This window comes from Glandiceps talaboti, chromosome 2 (genome assembly GCF_964340395.1).
Source record: "Glandiceps talaboti chromosome 2, keGlaTala1.1, whole genome shotgun sequence".
NCBI classification, from domain to species: domain Eukaryota; kingdom Metazoa; phylum Hemichordata; class Enteropneusta; family Spengelidae; genus Glandiceps; species Glandiceps talaboti.
In genome coordinates, this window is record NC_135550.1 from 5,009,056 (window position 1) to 5,029,079 (window position 20,024).

Genomic DNA, 20,024 nt, shown 5'->3' on the forward strand with positions numbered 1-20,024 from the left:
AAAATCACATTTCATTTATAGACAATTTTGCCAAGTTGTTTCACTAAATTACTCAAACTGATTTTTCTATATCTTCTGATAGCCAGAGTTTCAGAAAGCAAATGGTATCAATCAAAAGTAAGTACTAAAAATAACACAATATTTTAATTTTGCTCAGGAGTAGCGTCAGTTGTCTATTAAGACTATAGGTATGCTAGTATAATGTTAATCATACATGTAAGTTGGAACATTCTTTTTATGTCAATACTCAAAGTTGTAATTTTTAACAACAAAGTATACAGTATACGTGTAAGGATGACCCTATTTTTGTTCTGTTTCTCAGTAACTGTTCGACCCAAATTTTCAACTCTGACATCAAAATAAAAATATATTTTTATTTGTGCCCGCCCATCATATTTTGCTGAACAGCGCCATCTCTGGCAAGAATAAGCAAGTGTCTAGACTGTTGATGTCATCTACAGTCATGGTGTCGATGATGACACTTGTTCACAAACAGAGCATTTATAGTATGAGGGAAGTTATTCAAGTAGGGAGGGCTGAAAACATGACAATTGTGTAGAGAAGCTGAGAAAGGGGTTGTTAACAGGAATCCAATAAAAAGAAGATAGAGAGGAGGAAAAGGAGAGGCAGAGGAACATGAAGATGAGCATTTTTTACTTTTTTTACTTTTTTTTTTTAAATCGACCGACCGACCGACCCATAGTTGCCATGAAAAAGTAATGAGAATAATAAAAATAAAATAAATCACCCTAAGTATAATTATCAAAGTAGAACAGTTACGGAGTAAATCAATGCTAACCCTAACTCCTTAAACTTGAATGTACATGTAAATCTTTGCAGTCAGACTAGTCCACTGTTGTACAGTCTTGCCAAAACTTTAACTATGTTATGGCATATATTGTAGACATGATGTAGCAACGTTGTTGATATTGGTATATAGGCTACAAAGCTAAATACCGTCAAGTAAGCTTACAAATGGCATGGGAGGTTAACGGAGCGGAAAAAATGCTCAAGACTGTTTCTTAAGTGACTGCATATAGTAGATCAAATCAAAAGTAATTATATAAATGGCTGTTACCTTTGGTTGAGATTAGAGAATCTCTTATCAACATATACAACATATAGTGTCTGCAGCAACTAAACCTTGGAATGACTTGCACGTCTCGGATCACGATAAGATACATGTAAGATATCAGTTGTATGACAGCAGTGTTTTATAAAGTCTAGTCTGTGTCATTTTGTAGAGTGGTTTTCGTTTTTTTTTTTCATTTCCTACCACCGAGATCAATGTTTCAATCTGATCAAATTGCTTGGAGGTTTGATTTTATCTCACAATTTTAGATGGATGATGTATAATTTAAATTTACCAGTATGAATGAATGATGTTTCTCTGCCAGTAAATCCTTTTCAAATTTTCCATAGTCTGTACCCATTGTACATTGGACTACAGTAACCACTAGTACACAATTTAAAAAGTAGAGATTTTGAAGCTCACATGTAACAAAAATGATATTTTCCAAAATTGACCAATCAATGTATTCTGATGAATTATATTGGAATATTTTTTTTAATGGGGGGGGGGGGGGGGGGGGGGGGGGGTTAACACAAAATTATGTTTCATTATTGCCGTAGATTTTTGCAGTACCCAAGGATAGTCGATGGATACACATACATGTACATTGTAACAATCTCATGATAGAAATCTGAGACTCATCACAGGATTAATTGTAATTAATAGACTACTATCTGTAGTCTCAGTCTATGTATGCAACAATGAAAATGATCGTCTTTCCTGAAGGCTTGATAAATCTCTGACATGTTACCATAGCAACAATAGTCAGCCATGTCTAAGAGATCCTGAGATTGCATCATGGTTATGTGTAACTGCATCAGTGCTTGATCAAAGTGACTCAATGGCCCCAGCTGTTTTGAGTCTACATACATGTACCAATTTAACTTCAGAATTGAAAGTTGTATGGAGATAAAAAGGTGTTCATTCCTTTGTAGTTAGCTTCATTGTGGTGTTGAGCAGTGGTTCAGAGGTTGCAATATGGTTGAAGCTGGAGCTTTTATTGTATGACAGTAACTTTGTTACGAGTAGGACAAATTAAAATGCAAATACCCATCAGTCATGTCGGCTTAGGAAGCAAATATCACTATATACTAAAGTAAAGTGTACATGTACACATCTGTGGAGGTCATGTACCATTTACGGTACATGATCATTTTCTTGTTGTGTATTTCTCCTTTGTTAATCCTGGAAATTAGAGATGGAGTCCATGTAATCCTAAATCCACAATTGTAGGGTAGACGCCATGTTGTGAATTTGTACCTGATAGGGTACGTGGCACAGCATGTATCTCACAGAACATTGAAGTTGTAAGCTTGATAGTAAGGGACCATCACACAATATCACACAAGCTCAATAGAGTTCTATCATACCATGTCAGTACAGTTTCCCCGCCATTTCAACACCCACCTCATCAAATGTTAATTACTGCTGAAGAGAGACTTAAGGGCATGTGTTCAGTGATAAACAAGTGGAAAGTTCTAAATATCTCATTACTATCCAACACATAACCATTTATCAACTACATGTGCTTTGGAAATATCTCTATTAAAGATTCATCATTTGTTTATTATAATATCAGAAATGAAATATTCCCAGAATGTCTCTATTGCATTCATGTACTGATGTATAATATTGTATGCAAGCATTGATAAACATGTTTTTCAGATACCACAAATGAAAACAGAGACTGAATCATTATTGTATGGGTACCATTTATGTATTACTACACAACACTACATCACATATCAAACCACACCATGTTACATCACATCACGTCACATCACACATTGAATCACTTGACATCATGTCATGTCGTGTCACACCATGCACCACACTACATGTACATCATATTACTCTAGTAGTATATACTTTAATGATACATTGTACATGTATATTCATACTACTACATACTACTACATGGTGATTGGAAATTAATTGTGCTGTCTGAAACAATTATCAATTTTGGTGAATTAAGTTAGAAGGTGTGGAGTGTGTGTGTGTAACATGTAACTAAAAGAATGAAAGTAAACGATTTCAGAAAAGTAAAAAAATAGTTGATCTCACTATCTGGTCATTATAAATCGGTTAGATGTATGACTAATATCTCTTCTATCTGTAAATATCCAACAGAGTGAGTGCCATGGTAGTTTATGAAGGTTTCCATCGTTTTAATTAAGTAATTTCTCTCCAGCTTTGTTTTGACGTCACAACCACTACAGAAATAGGATGGGTACTCAAGTTTGTCTGTACAGTGTAAGATGTTGAAAATCTTATTAAATCTATAAAGTACTGAAATAGGATGGGTACTCAAGTTGTCTGTACAGTGTAAGATGTTGAAAATCTTATTAAATCTATAAAGTACTGAAATACATGTATGTCAGATCAAATTAGGCAAAATAAAAAAAAATGTGTGTTTCCAATAACTCAACCGACCCTAGTCTCTAACCCTAAACATTTTTTTTAAACATTTAAAACAAAAAGATACAAAATTCTTTGTCTTCTTGACCTTCATACACGTCTGTTTTCTTTCCCCAGCAATGTCTACATATTTCATCAAACTATCCCAGAAGGGGTATGCTGACTGACATTTTGTTTGTTTTGGATCGAAGCAATATTTTTCAAGATAACATAAAATAAGATAAAATCCAGACCTACCTACCATATTTTCTGAGGCCATGTTATCGGAAACACAGGATTATTTGTTTTTTGCCATAACGGTGTATTTTGGGTATTGTGTGTCTTGTTTTCATATTGAGCTTTTTTTATCGTAATTGAATTGTGTATCTAACACATTTCCCCTTCTTTCTACATGGTTGCCATGGTAATATGTATGTAATTTCCATAGTTAGGAATAGCTAATTACTGTACATGACCATAATGTTAAACATGATTGCCAATGCATAACTGTTGGTAGCTGACTAGTGCTAGTGAAGGACACACTAATTAATTAATTAATTACAGTATGCATCATTGTTCCTGTAGAATTTAATGTAGAGATTATTAGATCCAGGGAATCCTCAAAGGACTTGGTGTATGTGAAGATATTGCTGTGAATTTGTTCCCTGTGGAGTTGCTTCTTTGATAATTGTGACAATTATGAGTCAATTTAATTACTTCATTTTGATATATGCAGTCTGTATATTGCCATCCACCACTACATGTAGTCTGTATATTGCCATCCACCACTACATGTAGTCTGTATATTGCCATCCACCACTACATGTAGTCTGTATATTGCCATCCACCACTACATGTAGTCTGTATATTGCCATCCACCACTACATGTAGTCTGTATATTGCCATTCACCACTACATACATGTAGTCTGTATATTGCCATCCACCACTACATGTAGTCTGTATATTGCCATCCACCACTACATGTAGTCTGTATATTGCCATCCACCACTACATGTAGTCTGTATATTGCCATTCACCACTACATACATGTAGTCTGTATATTGCCATCCACCACTACATGTAGTCTGTATATTGCCATCCACCACTACATGTAGTCTGTATATTACCATCCACCACTACAATGTACATGTACTAGTGATGTAGTCTGTATATTGCCATCCACCACTACATACATGTAGTCTTTTTGTATTATAGCAAGAGAGTCGTATTAGGCCTATGAATGTGCTTCTACTGAATTGAAGGAATAGGTTTTATCACACACTAGTAGTTAATCTGGTATTAGTTTTGAAGGCATAATAATATTTCCATCTCTTTAGATGTATTATGTATGAGAATATGATCGCAAATCGCTTTAGCAGGTTTGAATCAATTCATCCCTACCTCATACAAAATAGCAGATATTCACTTTAAGTATTCCAATTGTAATGTACATTGAAGATTGATACAGATAGTGTATAAATTAACAACCATTAGGACAAAATATCACCAGCTATCCACGACCCTGAAATAAGGACTCTGGACAAGGGTAGTACTGCCCTCATGTGGTCAGTTTGAGAATGGTTTCATGGGTTATGTCATCTGCAGGAGCTGTGGCCAAGCTGACTTTCACAATCAGTAATCATGTCATTATATATAAATATGTTCCATTTGATTCCAGATCACCCTTAAAAGTTAAACAGACTGTCTGGTCTGTCTTCCAGAATTCACAGTGCAATGTTGTCTCTTTACTTATCAAATTATTTTACCACATTCCTTCAAGTCCAAATTCATCTGTGTTGGTTGGTATTGTATCAGTTTACCTGTAAATAAACTTTTGTACCAAACACAAACTTGAAAATAATTTCCTTAATACTAATATTATTTCTTTACAATACTAAGGAAGTCACAATGGAAATCACTTTTGAGTGTCTATGCATTTTCTTTCATGATGGTGTCTGTGCAGAATAGCAGAAAATAACAAAACTAAAATGTCTAGAGCTAGCCGATGAAAATCAATTTTGAAAATCAGCTTTTCAAACATTGAGTCAGTGGAACACTGTTTTGAATGATTGTGATATATGGTATATATATATAGAGTGTTTGTGGGCAGGATTAACTCAGAAATATTGTGAAGGTATTATGTAGTTGTAAGTTAATCATAACCAAAGGCTACCAATATGGTAGATAGTAGATACATACATTTTTGTATACATGTTTTTACAATAGAGTTGGTTTCGCAAAATCACTACAAAATTTGTGTCTCCTGTGAAACAGCCAGTTTATACTTCAGATACCGGTACAACCAAAATTATGATTTCAGTAACATTTAACAATTAATGTAATATTTAATTGTGAGAGAAATATGACAAATTTTGAGCGATTTTGAGTTTTATAATGTATCATGTAGTATTTTTCCAAAATCATAACAAAGTTTGTGTCTGTTGTTTAATAACAAATTATACTACGATTGTGAACATATAAAATTATAATTTCAGTAACATTTCAAAATTAATATTTCATTGTGTGAGAAAACTATAGGCCACATTTAGAGAGATTTGTATAAGATATATATTATATCGTGTGTTATTGAAGTACAAACAACAGTGAACACTGTGTATATCAATTTGTTTGGTTTTACCAGGCGCTCAAGTGATGCTTAGATGTCTCTGTCTGAACGATTGATTTAAATATATATTCAACATTATAACAGGGTTATTTGTATCCAGGTGAGGTGTACATCATTATAACCCAATTCATGTAGTGACCTTGTTTATTTTTATCTCCAAGTAAATTGGTTATACATGTAGTGTGCATTTGAATGTGATAGAAGTAAATATATGCCTGTGAACATGAAAGCATTGGAGGTTATTTGGTGAAAGGAACATATTGTCACCTAGATTTCACAAAAGGATTTCATTAATATTGCCAACAGAATTGTGACTTTAGAAAATCAGAGAAAATAGGTTGCTTTTTTGAGTACTATTTATCTAAATTTGTGGAAGTATTTGGCAAAACTTGAGGAACTGCTGACAAGTTTGTCTCGTAATGACAAATGACCATTTTTACCATGGATAGCATAGCTATGTCCTGTGGTTAGAACAGGTAATAAAGTCTGTGTCATGCAAATGTTGTGCTGTCTCAGCACAAAAAAGACTAACAGTGTACACACCCAGTTTTTTTTATACCAATCCATAGGTTTGTGTTGCATAGTGCATTGTTACTTTAACACACAGTAAAGCACTACATTTTGCATTGTCATATATGTCGCCTATGTCAGACCTGGTACACATGTAAATAGTTAGGCAATGACAACATTCTTCTGTCATTTATGACTTCCTCGGGTTTCCAGTGGGCTGAAACAGCCAGTATGGTCATGCTGTCGATTCTTGCATACAGCCTTTTTTGTTCCCCATATTGGCATTGCTAATGTAAGGGCCACGGTATTGTTGTCATCCATTCATCCAATGCAGGGGTGGCCCTCATTTGCATATTGTGAGGGGCATAGTTCACACCCACAAAACACAAACATTTTTGTAATTTCCTTAGTTATTATAATATAATGATGTGAACTTTGAAGTGAAACTTCTGTACAAAACAATCCTGTGTGTAAGAAATGAAACAGGAGCTGTGGGTATAACAACTTCATTTCTAAACAGAAGCTGACACACCCTACACATATACAATCGCATGAGTGAAAGTGGTGTATGCAAATGACAATTAGCGTGTTATCATATACCAGTGGTGATACCAACACCTTCACCCTTCTGGCCTCAGGATTCTCTATTATGTTGGACGGAAAACTTTGCCCAAACTCTTGATGTCTGTCACGTAAACAATCCAGTTTTCATATAGTATCATTACATTAGAGTGTCAAGATGTGGAGACTCAGGTAAATATTGTTTAAACTCATTCTATTAGGTGTGTTCACTGCACTCTTAATTACCCATTTGTCCCACAAGTTATTGTATAGGCCTAGGCCTGACACAAAGATGCCGGACCGACTATGATCTCATCACACTGAACTCTCTCAGTAAGTTATCATACTATTGACAACTGGAAATTAGTATGAATTTGATGTCAGCTTGTACAACAGAACACACTATCTCAGTGGTGTGTACTTTGGATCTGCTGTTGGCTAATAGAATACGTTGAACTTGTTGCTTTCACTGTATTGTGTTTTTGAAATTGAAATAACACGTAACAGTCATTGTAACATTCACTTCTGTGTTGCCTGTAGTGCTGCCAAAGCTGATATTTATACAACCCCCACATGGAGAGGACACATTGCTTGTTCAAAAACTCTAGGGATGATTAGAAATGAAGGTTCAGCTGGTATTTAATTAATTGTAACTGTTGCTGGAAATCAATACAATTGGTCAATTTGAATAACATGCATATACCAGCAGAAGTTCAAATGATTGTTGTCTAGCATCGTCATGTTCGTTGTAACAGTGCATTTGCGCATCGTTGTGGTGACCCAGAATAGCATCCCCACCCAAGTGGCATCCCACCTATGGAATATTCGAACTTCTTTTACATTGCCTGACTGTCACAGTTACAGATGAGTGAGTGGGAATGTAGAGGACTGTCGGCTCTCTCATAGGACTGGTATTTTGGACACAGGATTTGAACATTACAATAGCCAACTCATGCATACATAATGACTTCTATTCTTTTTTTTTGAAAAACGTGTGTGATGGTCACGTTAGTCACATTCATTTGGACCTGTGGTCCTTTGAAATGTGGATATCTATGTTGATTTACTGCATGTCTAAAGCTAGACAAGTAGGAATATGATTATAGGAGGTTCAAGAGATGACAACACTGTCCAGTTTACATGTATGTTTGTTGTCAGATTCCATCCCATGTGTTTTTACTACAGGTCTTCAGTATTGTATTTGAAGTCATATCGTCAAATATTGGTGTTTTACATCAGATCCAGTTACAAAATGCTTTAATGAAAACAACTCCACACCTAAGTCTACATATGGTGCATGTATAAATACAGAGTTCTTTATAAATAAAAAACAAGTCATGCTTTTAGTCAAAGTATGGTATATAATATTGAATGCTTCACAACTGCTCACACTTCACTTCATTGTATGGTACATGTACAAAATGCTTAAGTATTACTATATTATAATAGTGAAAATAGCAACTTGTACCTCAGTGTATGGCAAATGTACTGTGTTTAACTTTCAGGTACAATGTATAATAAAATTAACAAGTCACACCTCAATCAATTTGTACATTGTAATACAACAATTCATTTTTGCCATATGTTTATAGTTATGTACTTTTTTGTGCATGTATGATGAAAAATAAACATATTTAAACTCAATTAGGCTACCAACAGTTCAGTACCATGTTTATTGATTCTGATGATATATATAGTTTGGGGATCTAGGGTACCTTTATCTAAACATTTCAAATTAGTATTTCACCTTGTGTATGATCACGTTTAATGGTAGGAATATTAAATGTTAGCTTTTCAATATTAAGATTTCAGAAATATATTTCATGTTGAGAGACAGAATTGAAATTGTGAAATGTGTTTCACCTTTATAATCAAGTGTTTAATAATATGAATATATCCTGTGTGAGGTTTCAGAATGTTTTGTGATTCACATTTTACATGTACAACAGACAAAATGAAAATTAAAAGAACGTGTTTCACCCTTCGTCAACAAGTGATCACCATGTAAAGATACGAATATCCTGTGTTAGTATTTCAGACATATGTTAGATGTTGATATTAAAACATGAGACAAAGAGAATTGGATAAATTGTGTGCACCTTACAGTCAGTAAGTGTGTAATGATATGAATCTCCTGTGTTAGATTGTCAGTATTAAGATTTCACACATATGTTCAGTGTTGATGTTTTAAACTTTCCCCTATTTAGTATTTGATCTTGACAGACACAATACAAATTACACATGTATCTACTCATAAAATAGGTCAAATACTTGAAGGGAATTTAATATACATGTAGCTGTCATCATTCATACATGCCAGACCTGAATTGCTAAAAAGAGTGAGGTCATATCAGTCCAAATTGTCAAAGTGTCATGCACTTTGGTGTCTTTTGAACAACTCTATGTCATTCTAGATTGAAACTTGTTTAGTTTATCGCTACGTTATCACACAGTGAAAAAGTAACAGAGGGATCCATCCATAGCAGTGCATTTAGGAACACTATGTCCTGTTTTGCTCAACTTGTACTTGATTTGTATACATGTATATAAACAAATAGCCCATGGTAAAGGTAGGATTAATGTATAATTCAGTGACATCGTGTTTAGAAGAGCCTTTGGCACAACAATTTATCGAGTTTAAATAAAGTCAAACAAACAAACCAACATCACTTATTTGAGTGTAACCCATATTTGTTGTTGACACCAGGATAGTAGAGAAAGAAACAACACAATTAACACTATACTGAGATTGTGTCAGTGTCAATATGATACTACTAGCAAGATGAGTTTCATATGAATGGAATTTCGGAAAATGTTTTGTCTCAAAATTTTAATTTGATATATGTGAAATATATATAATATATAATTATATATAATAACTCAAAGGTTTTCAAAAAATTGTGACTAGTTATTGTAAAAGGAAGTCACTAGTTACTACATGTACATGTACTCAGTGACATTCTAGTATGTACAACCAGTGACAGACTGGTACTACAGAAGCATTCTCTGTTTAAAGTACAAAAATGTATGTCATATAGACTAGACCGATCTTTATTAACTGACCAACTGGGGATTTGAGTATGACCAGAATGTATATATGATACTCTTACAGTGATTGTGTATGGTATGTCAATGTAATACGTCAGTGTAGTACATGTACATGTGTTGTATAGCATTTGTATAGTGGGGTATGGTATGTCAATGTTATATGTCAGTTCAGTACATGTACATGTGTTGTGTAGTGGGGTATGGGATGACAATTTGTATATAGTCATATACATGTACTTTCCAATATAGAAAAAAAACTCATTAAAATCATTCAATGTTTACTTTTTAAAAAGAGAATGGACATTATGTACTTGTTTGTACAAGTAATTTACTGTATATCACACAATTTAATTGTGTTTTAAATCAAACTAGAAAGTGTCATCAGTGATATTTTTATCCACCATTGTTAAATCATTCACCAGATACCTTGTGGTCTTCTGCCAATCCTTGACAATTTCCACCATAGTAGTCTGTGTGTAATTCAAGAGAAATACATGAATGATGATAAATATCAGGTGTATAAATGTACTTAGTCTTTTTCAATCATAGTTTTCTCATAAATTAGGGGAAGAATATTTGCATGTCTGTACTATTTATGTTTCATTAAGACATGGCTACTTCCTTTTAACATTTGATCATTGCATTTATGAGAAGTGATTTCAGCTGTCATTGTTGTACTGTATATGTAAATCAATATTGCTAGGGTGCATTGACACCGTTTGAAAGATTCTAGTAATTATTTATGAAGGTACTTCAAAGTCATTATTTAATATTAAGACTACAGGAAAAAGTCTTTCTCTGACAACCAGTCACATCAACACTTTCTTTTCCGTATATTTAGACTTGCCTTACATCTAATACCTTACCATGTTTGGATAATTAGTAAAAATTTAATAAAGTTAAATCTTAGGAAATAATAATGCTAACCTTGACCTCTTTCCATAAATGTTATCTCTATCTTCCCACCAACTGTGATATGAATGTGTATTTCTGTATGCCATATTCTTCACTAGATAGGTACATACTTAGATGTTATTCCCCAAGATTTTTCTTCGTTCAGCCAAGGAAAATACGAGTGACCTAAGGGTCTTTGTCGTCTCGTAGTGACAACCCTTACATTACAAGTATTTTCCGGCTGAATGTGAAAAATATTAGAGACTAACATAATTATACCAGCAGCAATAATATCAAAGAAAAGAATAGGGAAAGTAATGGTAATTTTTATCGTTTTGACATATATTTATAACACAGCAGAACCAGTGATGTAAACACATGTTGTCGTGATGTAGAACGGCCACAGTATAAAGTTCATATTTTTGTTCAACTTCTAAATGGCATGTGTATGGTATACAAAATGTAAGTATACTTGTAATCTACAGTAGGAGATGTGTTCTTACAATCAAAATTAATTAGGGGCCTGGGGGTACGAATTTAGATCTTGTTCATACAGTAGTAGAGACAGCTTGTTTGCAGTTTTGTAATATAGGTTCAGAAGAGAATGCTGTTGCTTTAACTACCATTCAGACAGTGCAAGTAATTGATAGGCACTTTATATGTCATGATGTAAGGGAGAGCTGGGGGTAGTACATGTATATATATTCAGTGCAAGTTAGTGATGGCATTGCCTGTCTGTTTTATAGACAGTCATTCACCATATCCACAGGCAGTATAGAAAAAATGCAAAATATGTTTTAGTAGAGTTACAAATCCAATGATTGGACTGACTAATGTTGGAAGCACACAAATAGCAATGGGTTTGGGAACATATTTTATCAGTGTTTCTATGAAAACTTCATAGCTTGTGAATAGATAATGATTTGAGAACAGATTTTACCAGTATGTCTACATTTTCTATTTAAATTAAATGAAGCGTAGTATATTGATCACAAGAGTAAAACGTGTTACACATCGAACAAGATATGTTTGTAGTTTGGCATAGCTACATGTATAGCTGCCAATCTACTCTTGTACAAAAGTAATCAGAATTATCGAGCACAGATCATTTACTTCATTTCAGCCAAAGCTGAAATGAATAAAGGGAACAGAAGGACTGTATTGTAACAGCTGAGATGAAGGCTATTTGTACATGATGATCATATCAAGTTCTTTTGTCTTATGGAATGGAGATATGTTTTGTTGGTCTTCATTCAGAAAACACAGACAGTTTTGTTGATGAGTACACTGTAGAGGATGTTCAATTCAACGTTTGTTGGCATGGAAATATTTGATTGCACAAGATTGGTAGGCTACTGTATGTGGTTTGGCTAGGTTTTGGTAGGCTACTGTATGTGGTTTGGCTAGGTTTTGGTAGGCTACTGTATGTGGTTTGGCTAGGTTTTGGTAGGCTACTGTATGTGGTTTGGCTAGGTTTTGGTAGGCTACTGTATGTGGTTTGGCTAGGTTTTGGTAGGCTACTGTATGTGGTTTGGCTAGGTTTTGGTAGGCTACTGTATGTGGTTTGGCTAGGTTTTGGTAGGCTACTGTATGTGGTTTGGCTAGGTTTTGGTAGGCTACTGTATGTGGTTTGGCTAGGTTTTGGTAGGCTACTGTATGTGGTTTGGCTAGGTTTTGGTAGGCTACTGTATGTGGTTTGGCTAGGTTTTGGTAGGCTACTGTATGTGGTTTGGCTAGGTTTTGGTAGGCTACTGTATGTGGTTTGGCTAGGTTTTGGTAGGCTACTGTATGTGGTTTGGCTAGGTTTTGGTAGGCTACTGTATGTGGTTTGGCTAGGTTGAGATAGTAAGACTACAACTAATCTTATATATGATTAACACAAAGACCCTAAATCCTTTCCCTTGGTTGATTTCTGCAATGCCTTGTCTCAACACTCATAGTCTAGAGGGAATCCATCAGTGAAGGGAGATCCTGAGGGTCAAAGCCATGGGGTAACATCTAGCCTACAACAGTCGAGATTGGACATTGCCAAAAGCAACCAAGTGAAGGGTTTGGGCTAAACCATGTCAGGTCTCTAGCCTATAGAAGCAGTGATCACTGAACAGTACTAGGCTACTAGCCCTTGTAGGACTTGGTTTTTAGTAATTATGGAAGTACACCCTAAAATTTGGATATCAGCTGTTACTGTAAAGGGCTAGTACTAGAGATATAGTATCACATACCGGTACATGGATCTGACACCACAACACGAAAAGGACAATTAGGTGTCCACATTTTAACAGTTGCCAATATATTGTGTTATTTTTAGAGCTATTAACACATACATGTACAGGAGTGATATCTAGAAAGCAAGTCTGAAAGGATACACTGTTCAGTGTCTGTTACCATAGAAACATATGATTACATCAGTGTCATCATGTAACACCATGACATCATGTAGACATGGGCATTTAAGTAATCAGTCTGTGCTGACTTACATACACATATGTATATTATCCCACACCTCTCCAATCCCTTTATCATGTATATAGACAAACAGAACAATGTGAGTCTCTTCTTTGAAAGAAATCAAATCAAACAATTTCCATAAAGATCATGTTAATATTTGCATGATGTAGTTATATACATAAATTTTTTGGAATCACGATCTGATCACATGTACATATATTTTTGTACGTGATGACTGATTTGATGCTTTCATTTAACAACGTAAAAACATCTGCCGAGTCGTGCATTGTACTGACTTGACTTCAGGGTCGGTGCTTCTTTAATATTCATCTCATGGTTCTATCACCGGGGACAATGGTCTATGTATTAAACTTTTAACAAAGTAGTATTATGCTCCAACCACATCTAAGAAGTGCAAAAAGTGTCATGAACTGACTGCCCCATTTACATGCCATTACATGTGGACATTCTATGTCTGTCTACAACTCACTGGATATACATGTACATACAAATGTCTGACAGTGACTATGTATTGTGTGTATATGTAGATGGTGATACTATTAAAATAAACAATAAATACTACATGTACATGTGTTGTTAGTTGCAGATGTAGTGTGTGTGTGTGTGTGTGTGTATGTATGTATACATATCATCATTGTAATGTATGTATGTATGTATGTATGTATGTATGTATGTATGTATGTATGTATGTACATAATGCATATTCAACCAGCCAACGCCTTCATTTTCGTGCAATCTTTGTCTAGTTTAGGTTTACATGTAAGACAATATTTCTTATAAACTCAATGAGGAGCACAAGGTCTGTCAGCAATCGTATCAGGACATTATGGAATATATTAGAACTGATACACCGACCAAGCATCACATATACATTTGTAACAAAAACAGGAATATTACTCTTCAGAACCAGTCTCTTGAGTGCAAAACAGGCACATGTACATTGTAGATACACCCAACATCACATGATGTATATATATACATGTACACTTGTAAAGTTGTGTTGTTATATAAAATGGAAACTGGAATTCTCTTTAGGGGACAGTTGGATAGATCACATGTTTCACACTTACACTACATTGGTTTATTGATTTGTTTTGCATACATGTATAAATTAATGAAAACAGAATTCACAGTAACTGTTGGATTGATACTTGAACATTTGCATACATGTATAACAAAAACAAGACTGTTAGAGTTACATCACACACTATTTTAGGTCCTTCACTTTACATTCTTTCCTTGTTTGGAAACTATTGTTTTTTCTGTATGCATGTACAGTTACACCTCTAGGGTGAAAGAGACCACAAAGAATGTACGTCACACAAACACAAAAAGGATGTTTTCAACTTTGTACATGCCATTAAAATAACCAACATTTGCTTTTAAAACATTTTCTGACAAGAAGTAAATCTCAGATAATGTAATGTGTAGATGTACATTGTATGTCATCTTCTGTTTGTATCTTTGTGACAAAAGGTATAATGTTGATATGGGCAGTGTGAATTTCATCAGACACCATTCAACTACCCCATATTATAAAAGTAGGCAGAATCTAAAGGTGAATCTATCAATAAATTCAACCCTATTATTTCCACAAAGTCACTAATCCCTTCTCCACAGGATAGCTGTTTAATATGCTAGCTGTCCTATAATTTCACATGTCTGGTACAATTATATCTGAAGTGGAATATTGCCAAGATGACAAATTCTTATCCATACAGCTTTTTTGTCTTCACAAAGATTTCTCTATGCTTTTAGTTCTTCATTTGCAAAAGTTATTCAGTGACTGGGGAAGAATTATAACTGCAGGAAGTTAGCAATCCAGTCATTAGAACAAAGCTATATTTAACTTTAAAATTTTCAAACATGGGTGGTTGAAACAACTACATGTACATGTACACAGTACAGCTCAATAAAAAGTTACTTGGATAGATAAAGCAATGATGTATAAATAATAAAATATTGGCATTTTTTGTGCCACTCTGACCATGTGTGTAGTATCCGGTACTGTGAATACAGTTGCACTGTACATGAAACACACTGTGCATTTGCATATGGTCTACAAGCCGTGTATACATTACTGCAAATGTAACCATATCATACATGAAGTACACTGTACATCTCTATAATCAAATTCTTTTGCTTTACTAACTGAAAGATCTTCTTTCCTTTGTGTGTTGCAGACGATTATTTCATTCAACCCAGTCGCGAAGTGGAGGAGGCGTTCGTGTTGGAACCAACAATTTCCACAGATCATTCCGAAAGTCAATACGAAAATCCTTCAGGATGAAGAAACTACGGCGTACTCTTAGCAAAAGAGAAAGCTACGTGCCAGAATGCAGTAAACCGCATCAGTGGCAGGAAGATGAGAAGTCAGTCAGAGCTGGAACATGTAACTTTCCTGTGAAAGTAAGTAGAATATTGGGAGTGTAGAAATACAGAAATACTGGTACTGACCAAACAACATGGATATGAATACAGGCAATCCTATTCACTATGGATGCCATGTGTATCTAGATGTAAACATGTTCAGCAGTGAAGGCGGTAAAAAGTTATGTTTCTGACAGTTGTATACCCGGGTTTATTATATCTTAGAATGTTTCATCAAGAACTATACACTGTACAGCACATAGTAAAAAATCATGTGTAAGAACTGAAAAGAAGGTGTACTTAAAAATCACTTATGAAATGACATGTACTGGAGAGATTCATTTTAGTAAATATTAATATCTCTTTCTGTGAAAATGAATAAACTCCAAATTGTAGGTAAAGTCTTTATATTCAGATATCTAAGCTTTTATATTTTACTAGATATACTGAGGTATGTGGGTGGGGGGAGATTAGCACAAACATCCTTTATTTCACCTGTATTGTGTAATTTCTTCACCATGTGCTGGTTGATGCAGTGATACCGATTGACCTAATATCAGACCAATCAGATCAAGCCTGACAGGTCATGTTAATTTGCATCTGATTAACATATTTATAATCCTATGACAGATGTTTCAAAATGTTTTGTATATGCATGTATGGTGGATTGTGAAGGCTTAGGTTAGAGATGAATTTTTAAAGTATTAAATAAGACTGATATACGTAATATTCATAATTGAAAACACATGTAAACATCTAAATTACTATATTATAATGAGCCGTGTTCACATGTTTGTGTGACCATTGAAATTCTCAAATTCCCAAATAGTTCCACATGGTTGTCATTTCCCATGGGATACTTACATTTGTACAGTGTAAAGGTATTATTTGTAAGGGTAAACTTAGATGAAGATCAGAATTTTGGTTGTTCAAGGACATAAAAAGCCATTATCCATTGTTGTGGTGTTATAGTTCAAACTGGTCGGTATGGAAAGAAGGACAGTAAAACATTGATTTAATGTGACAGCTTGGAAAGAATTTATCATGGCCAAGGACTGTTGATTGTCCTTCTGCTATTAGTAAGATAAGATATGATGGTAGTGAGAGAGGCTATGCTGAGTGAAGACAGGGAACAAAAAGTAACAGATAACCTTTGACCCTTGATAGTGCACAGTAGTTGGAAACAAATCCTCACCCAGTGTAGTCAAATGTAGTTTCAAAAATCAAATATAAGATTAGCAGTGGAAAGTGAAACATTTTTCACACTTTACTATTTTAAGTATTCTAGTTGACTCTGATTATAAACTTACTAGCTTTATGAAATATAGTGTGTTTGCATTCTAGTATAAATATACCCTGACATAGTGTCACATTGTGTACATGTACTTACTACTTGTACTTATGCACTAGTCAATGTCAACCCCCACCCACCCCACCTCGGGGCATAGTGGGGGATTTGGAAATTAGTCTTATAAAATTTGACAAATGCCCCACCCCCTGGGGTAAGACATTCTGGAAAATCCCCACCTAAAACAAGTAAAACTACCAACATTTCCCCCACCATAATGGGTGGGGCATTAAAAAATTCTGACTGACACACAAGTACTATTTTACGTCCGTGAAAATGACTAGGGAGGTCAATATGAGGCAATTGCCCCACCCCCTTGGGCATTGTTTCAGGGCAAACACGGTCTAATCCCCCACATTTGTCCCGTATCGCCAGAGGTGGGGTCCCTCGGGCATTACATTGACTCGTGCATTACTTCTAAAGGCTATATGGCCAGTGACTACTGACATATACATGGATATGTGCATTGCAGTGATTTAGAATAACAACACAATTAATCCCATATTTTCAGTTTAATCAGTTCAGACCCTCACAGTTCACTTACCATGCACATTGATATGCATTCATTTCTGTTTATATCGCCATCCTGTAGTTATTCATTTGCAAATCAATGTATTCCATGTAATAAATACTATCTTGTACTCCGTAGTAGATTTTGAATTGTTGTAAATTAACCAATGCAAATATGTGCTGTAATATTGTATTTGTGTTCTTGTTTAATTTCAGTATTTAGGAAGTATGGAAGTGACAGAATCCAGAGGAATGCCAATATGTGAGGCAGCAGTTCGTAAACTAAAGGATGTAAGTCACGTGTCTTTGATTTGTATTTTGATTTTATGTGTAATTATACTAAAGGTGTGTGTGTGGGGGGTGGGGGGGGGGGGGTGGGTGAGTGGGGGTGTGTGTAGGTATCATGTACATATGTGTGTTATGTACATGTATGTGTGTATGTATGTATGTATGTATGTATGTATGTGTGTATGTACATGTATGTATGTAAGATTATACATACAGACAGACAGACAGACACATGTAAGACTATAAACCTTATTACTGTATACTATTTGACTTTATAGAGTGGCAGGAAGAAAGTGAGAGCAGTGCTCTGGGTTTCCTCTGACGGTCTAAGAGTTGTTGACGAAGACAACAAGGTAAGATCATAGTATGGTTTCACTGACCTACTCTCCCAACTGTCTTCAGTATCTATACAATGGAAGCCAGTTAAATTGAAACAAAACTTTATCTGGCTTGACACAACAAAAATCTACCTAACAATGTCATATCAAAATGATTGCTATATCTTTATCATCTGATACAATTATTGTTACATTTTGATCTACTGAAATGCCTCCAAAAAGTATCTATTGTTACAATGTATATGGTTTGGTGAGAGAAGATCTGCAAAGATAGGCAAATCTCATTGGCTTATGTGAGTCTGGTACCTAGTATTTTCACCACATTTATAAATGGAAGTTTGACCTGTAGCAATACTGATGTATACATCATTGTTTGAACTTCCTGTATGACTGTCATAACGTAACAAAGACATGCGCTCCATAAAGAGGAAGATGGTACATATAGTACATTACTTAGTTGAAGTGAGACATGTATGCCTCAGGGCTAGTGATGTAGTTTGCCTGACAACGGAGACAGATTGTCTGAAAAAATAAGAAACTTAAATCCATAGATGGGATGTAATACCAGGGACTACTGCATACTTAAAGTTCACATGATACTTTCAAAACCCAGTTATGAAACTGCTAGCTTGTATAGATTTTAGCAGCTTTATCATTCTAAATGAAGCAAAATACAAAACATACGCCAATGGAAACCTCACTGTAACATTAGTCCATAAATTCTACTACACACGTGTGCTGTTATAAAATTAGTGTCTGTCACAAAAGAGCTCTCGTTTGTTAGGAACATCTTCAGTTGAAGTGAGCATAAAATGGTTTTGGTATCATTAAAAAGTGCCTAGAAAATTTAGGTTGTATTCTGAATATCATAGTGGTACCGTTTGGATCTTACTTTTGTAGCTATCTGTAAATACGGTGTAGGTTTGACTAATGTTGGAAATTTGAGAATGTCAGCAGTAGGGGAAACATTACTATGGTTTCTAGCAATTTCCTCTTAATAGTACATGAATGTCAATCCAGGATATCAATCTCGTAATAACTTTTAATTTTGATTAGTAATCCCTTCCGAATGGAAAGCTTTTTTCCCCAATTTTTTTCAATTTCCTACTAAATGAACGATAATCTCTCTCTGACTTATAATATTGAACATTTCCCCCTCATGGAAAGTTTTTGTTTACAGTGTGATTTGAATATTTCCTTTGATGAAAAACATTCTTACCCTAATGATTTGAATGTTGTGATTATGACAACCAACATTCCACTCTTTATTAGGATGTCGTCAAGGTCAGAGGTTAAATCCTTTGTAATTTGCATAACAATTGTGTCCATGCAAGGTCACTTTACATCAACAAAGATGGCAGGAAGCCATTTTGAATTCACAATTGCCAATACTGCAAATTAATACTACTTTCTCATACTAGTTTAATAAGCTATAAGCTTTGTGAACAAATTGAATGTGATCAAATAGTAAGATTTAAATATTTTTATTTCAAAATTAGAAATGTTATACAGCTATATTTCTTTCTTATGTTCATAATGGATAAATTGATAAGCACATTCATTATTGATAAGTAAATACAAGGAACAAGGCA

At 34.7% G+C, this 20,024-nt stretch overlaps 1 protein-coding gene across 1 annotated transcript in view; it reads left to right on the plus strand.

Moving 5' to 3' along the window:
• LOC144448772 (protein numb-like) overlaps positions 1 to 20,024 on the plus strand; it is a 64,424-nt gene that overhangs the window by 27,890 nt on the left and 16,510 nt on the right. The window contains exons 2-4 of the mRNA XM_078139053.1: positions 15,762 to 15,987; positions 18,023 to 18,097; positions 18,373 to 18,447. Coding sequence (XP_077995179.1) covers positions 15,762 to 15,987; positions 18,023 to 18,097; positions 18,373 to 18,447 — 376 coding nt within the window. The remainder of the gene's footprint in view (positions 1 to 15,761; positions 15,988 to 18,022; positions 18,098 to 18,372; positions 18,448 to 20,024) is intronic.